At 51.6% G+C, this 5,000-nt stretch overlaps 2 protein-coding genes across 9 annotated transcripts in view; one reads left to right on the forward strand and one right to left on the reverse strand.

Annotated features, from left to right (window-relative positions):
- The window catches only part of LOC125956755 (methyltransferase-like protein), a 1,387-nt gene extending 743 nt beyond the window's left edge, over positions 1-644 (reverse strand). The window contains exons 1-2 of one of the 3 annotated variants that reach the window (XM_049688938.1): positions 456-644; positions 1-211 (exon numbers count right to left, since the gene is read on the reverse strand). The exon at positions 1-211 is cut by the window's left edge and continues 359 nt beyond it. In XM_049688938.1, the coding sequence (XP_049544895.1) occupies positions 1-211; positions 456-565 (321 nt within the window). In that variant the 5' untranslated portion in view covers positions 566-644. Of the gene's footprint in view, positions 212-274 lie in introns of all 3 variants that reach the window. The other 2 variants (XM_049688937.1, XM_049688939.1) reach the window with 2 other exon arrangements.
- Positions 645-972: 328 nt separating this feature from the next.
- LOC125956737 (formin-binding protein 1-like) overlaps positions 973-5,000 on the forward strand; it is a 57,447-nt gene continuing 53,419 nt past the window's right edge. For 5 of the 6 annotated variants that reach the window (XM_049688915.1, XM_049688913.1, XM_049688911.1 and 2 more), the window contains exons 1-2: positions 985-1,078; positions 1,834-2,567. In XM_049688915.1, coding sequence (XP_049544872.1) covers positions 2,514-2,567 — 54 coding nt within the window. In that variant the 5' untranslated portion in view covers positions 985-1,078; positions 1,834-2,513. Of the gene's footprint in view, positions 1,079-1,833; positions 2,568-5,000 lie in introns of all 6 variants that reach the window. The other variant, XM_049688910.1, reaches the window with a different exon arrangement.

Here is a 5,000-nt window from a genome sequence, read left to right on the forward strand (position 1 = left end):
TGCTTTCGGTGCCAGTTCGGGAAACTCGGTAAACAGCCAGTGGCGATCTTTGAAGAAACGATTCTGGTGGATGCCGTAGAAACGATCCCAGTTTTGGTCAGCCTCCGTGGACAGTCGCTCTACCTCTTCCGGCGAAAGTTTAACTGTTGAGTTTTTCTTCACTCCATCCAACGCCGCCTGCTCCTGCTCTTCATCCCACTCGATGTTATCCCTGCAAACGGAAAACGGAATCAGCGGAAGTTGACGGATTAATTTAACGATCAAGAGCACGGACCATGAGTTGTAATCGAACACCTGCGTAGGATCACGCAGGAACCGATCGCCACCACCGGCCGGCTTCTTCCGGTGCCGGGTATGCTCATAATCCGCACCGACCGGAAGTCGTGTTGCGCTGCTGGCTGATCGGTACCGCGCGTTTAAGTAGCGCACAAGAGTCGAAAGTCGAGATATCCTACCAAGCATTATGCTGGAACACGTCGTCACCCTCGGAAAGGAATCGGTTTCCAAATTGTGGCCGGATCGAGGAAGTTTCACCGGTTTGTCCCTCGATTTCCTGCTCGGACATATTTAACCGGCAGTAGGACTTTTGTTGGAAAATATTAAAAACTCCCAGTTTTAGCAGAACAAGCCAACAACACAGGGTTGTAGCCCATTTTTTAACACTTCTCAAAAAAAGCTTTTTGAAACACAAACGACAGTATGAAAATGGCTTGTTTTTTGACCAGCCGCCGAACGCGCTTCAAACAAAATCCAGCTTCAACAACCTGCTCGACGACGGTAAATTTCGTGAAGTTTGCTCTCGCTCTCGCGCCTCAAAGTGTGAGCGAGAGAGCGTGCTAGTTTACCTTTCTTTCGGACACAGTAAAAAGCGTTGAGATCGGTTTTCGGTCTATCTCGCTCTAGCCACCGTCACGGCCCATCCTGTAATCCCCTTCTGGTTCAAACCGATTATCTCTCTTTCTCTCAAATTTCCCTCAACTCTCGTGCGACGCGGACGTGTTTTTCGTGGCTCTCGTGCGTGTGTTTTCCCGTGAAAAAGGGGTTTTCGGTGAAGCTTGAAGGTGCGTACAGAAGCAAAGTGCTGTGATTTCGCTTATCAGTGCGTTGAAAAGATTGAAAACGGATTCGCATCTTGTTGGGCTTTCGAGAGTGGTGCGGGCAGGCAAGCGGTCGCCCTAAGCAACGCTCTCGGTGAGGGAGGGCGAGTCATCATCGTAAAACTCCGTAGACGAAGCACGGTGTTGGCGACGGCGAAGGCGGTGACGGCGGCGACGGTCTTCTTCTTATCGCATTCCGTACCGCGTCGCTTCACTTATCGCGCGGTTCGATTTGATTTCCTTTACGCGATTATCTGCGCGTTCAGCAAAAGGAAGCGGGGAGTGAGAGAGTAAAAAAAGTCGTGGAATCGATAACGGGTGCAGCAGCAGCAGCAGCTGCAGCTGAGTGTGCGAATCAAAGAAGAGAAGTGAACCCCCGCGCCCACTTCCGCGTTTTCCAAGGAAACACAAACAGTTTTATGAGGGCAAGGTTTCGCTGGGGTTCGAAACGCAGAACTTGTGTTGTCCTTGCAGTGCTGGCGGTGGCGGTGCTAATTGAACCACAAGCACGCACACTCGTTCGCACGACGAAAACGGACGAGGACACGAGATCGTTACCGTAAAGTGGTGTGGTTTTTGTTGGCTGGAAAATTGCACTTTTCCGCAGCCACCGTAGAGCTAGAAAACGCTCACGGTCGCTGGTCAGAGCCCCATCAAGTAGGCCCGCGCATGGGCGCACACACATTTTTCATCACAGTAAGCCTCCCTCTAACCGATGTCGTCTTTTCTCAAACAGCTCCTTCTTCAATCCAAGCCGAAAGTGCGTGTGGATCTGCCGGAGTGTGTGTGTAAAAGGTGAATCGTCCGGTGTGTGTCACGTTCCGTGGTCGTGATTTCGTGTGACCGAAAAGTGTGTGTTAAATACGGGGAGTGGTTTTTGTTTGTTGAAGGCCACTCCGGTGCAGAAGAGAGTGTCCCGTGAAGTGCATCCCAGAAGAAGGGAGAGAGGTGGTACAAGTGCGAGAGGTAGTGCAATCCGGTGCAGCAGTAGTTGCAGAGCGCACCGTTCTCTGGTCTGGTCGCGAGAGGTGATTTCCGTGCATGTGCTTCGGGCGCGTTTGTGTGTGTGTCAAAGTATGTGTGTGCCAATAATCGCTGCATCGGTCGGTGGATTTATGCGGCTCGCGTTAGTCACCTTCGGTGGCCGTTTGCAAGATTAATCTCTCTTGCCCAACAACAACAACAACAACAACAACAACGCGTTTCGATTTGCGGTCTCGCGATCTCCGGTGCGAACCGTTGGAAGGTTGTACGGTCTGGTCCTCTCCGTGTGCGCCTCTTCTGGTGATTCTCGTTATTCCGTGACAAACCTGCTACGATCCGAGTGAGAACAACAGTTTGCTTCAAAACCCAAAGCATCGTCATCGTCGTTGGTATCGCAGTGTGCCTGGCACTCCCTATCATCATCAGGCAGCTATGGCGACACAGGAGATCGAAATGAGCGGCACATCGTGGGGAAAGGAACTATGGGTAAGTGTGTGTGTGTGTGTATGTGTCACGAAAGTGACGGTTATTTTCAGTAGAATTCTTGTCTGGGAACTATACCAAAAAAAACCCCGATATACGCTAATGAACCGATATTTCATCAAATGACTGCCAAAGGAAGCGGCGTGCTGATTAGATAAGGGAGTGTATCTAGCTCGCGCAGTCGCTTGCGCAGTTTGCGCACGGCGTGACTAATCGCATCACTCACTCACGTGGGGCACCCTAGGCTGAATTCCTTGCAAATGATGGCAATAGGCAACCCCACAGATGTTGATTCAAACGACGGCGACGACAACGGCGACGGCGACGGCGACGATGCTCAATTAGCGAGCTCTAGTTGGAAGCAAACAGGCTTGGACGAGAGGACACATACAGACGCATCGAGATACAGAACACACCGACACATCAACAAAGAAGAAACGACGAGGAGGAGGAGGAGGAGGTGGAGAAGAAGGTTAGAACAGGCTAAAGGGGAAAAGAAAGAAGAAGGGGATGGAATGCAAATAACGCAGGTCGCTGGTGTCGCGCGCGTTGGCCGCTGAAACACCTGTAATAACCTGAATTTTCTGTTTCGAAAAGACCTGAATCTCCGGCTCCGACAAAGGGTTGTGTGCCAGCAGGAGGGGGTCTCTGCTCTGGCGAGCGCGTTCCCTCCCTTTACCAGCGTTGCCAGCATCATCTCGGGCGCGCGCGACCGGGTGAATGGGTTCTAAGCGCAACGCCGCGGCCTGAAGGTGCGACCGCGGTGGTATTGCGACAACAACCGTGAATACCTTCCCGCTCCATCCTCCCATTGGTACAAACACACGCGTTTGGCAATGGCGTTGACACCACTACACCTCTAGAACACGGCGAGATCTCACACGCGCGCGTCGTTAATCGTCCATTGTAGAGGTTGATGGGGGGATGACCATCAACAACGAGATGTTGGAGGGGGGGGGGGGGGGGTGGCACGGTGATCGACGTTCGCTCGGTCGCGAGCTGTGTTGTGGCAAGTGGTGGCGCCGCCACACACAAGATCGCCATCGCGTCGTACCCCACTGGTTGCGAAGCTGGTTGCTGTGATGTGGGCAGAACGGTGGTCATAAATATTTTTTTTATTTTATTTTTTCGTTCCTGCTCGTTGCTTGGTCTCGTGGATTAGCAAAGTCTGTTATGGGTATTGCTACAAGGCAGTAAAGATCTGGGTGGTCAAGATCTTTAAAGTATGGAGAGTGGGATCGTTGAATCTGGAAGCAAGACTTTGCAGGTCATTCGATAGGTCTGGACAACTTTCCGGGATAAACCTAGTATTTGTCTTCCATCATTCCAAACTAATACTCACCTTTGGTCTATGTCTAGCTGACGTAGAGCAACGACAGGAAACGGTATGTTGTAGAAGTTGCTGGTCTATGTTTGAGTACTGTAAGTCTCGCTCTACAACTCAGTCGCTTCCCATCCGCCAGAACTACGAGCTCAACGCTGGACAAAGAGTCACGAGACAAAAGCTCTCTTCTCTCCACCCCTTCTCCCACTTCCCATGTACGGTTCCGACGATCGAGGTCACCCAGTTGCTTGTGCAGCCAACTCGTGGACCGGAACACATTGGCAGAGAGATGAAGAGCGAACCACTGCACTGGACCGACCTCTCCACTACGACAGTTTTTCGTCGTCATACTGCAGCAGTCACAATCACAACTACCATCACCTCGGCGACCGCGGAGCCCTCCAACGACGGTGCCGAAGTTCATTCACCACACACACCCCACAAGCTCCTCGCTGGTGTACGATAACATGAAATCGAAACCGAGAGCCCTCGCTCCCGCTTCCTCCCCTTCGCGTTAGTTCGGAACGGGACCGGAAGCGTGGACCCAAGGGGGGGATGGTAGAACCTGAGCAACGGAAAGGAAAGTGGAGCGACATCCAGACCCTAACCCCTTAACCCCCCCGAGTGATAATGTCCGGAGACCGAGGTTGACAGAGTGTAATGCATCGATTCTCCATCTTCCTTGTACACATGCCATCCAACCCCGAGGTTCAAGCGACGCTTAGCATAGGAGAGAAAGAGGCAGAGAACGATGGAAAGGTGACGGGGGGGGGGGGAATGGTGCCGCTGCTTTGGGCATAATTTAGTTGTGTAATGGGCCTAGTGGAAGAACACGGCGTTGCCTGGATACCGTGGAACATACAACACCCTGGGCCATAGGGAGTTCCTGTGCTTCCCTGTGGAGGGTCTGCATGTCAATAAACAGTTCATATCCTTCAAAACACCGTACAAACTATTTGAATTCGAATACATGGGAGCGATTATAGAACCCAGTCTGCTTATACTTCTTCCCATATCTTAGATTGGAAATTTTGTCCGGCTCTAGTGTTCTTATCGTGTCGTGCATTCAATAGGAATTTCCTGGACTTGACGTAGAACGAAATGAACAACCC

This window comes from Anopheles darlingi, chromosome 3, assembly GCF_943734745.1.
Source record: "Anopheles darlingi chromosome 3, idAnoDarlMG_H_01, whole genome shotgun sequence".
NCBI lineage: Eukaryota > Metazoa > Arthropoda > Insecta > Diptera > Culicidae > Anopheles > Anopheles darlingi.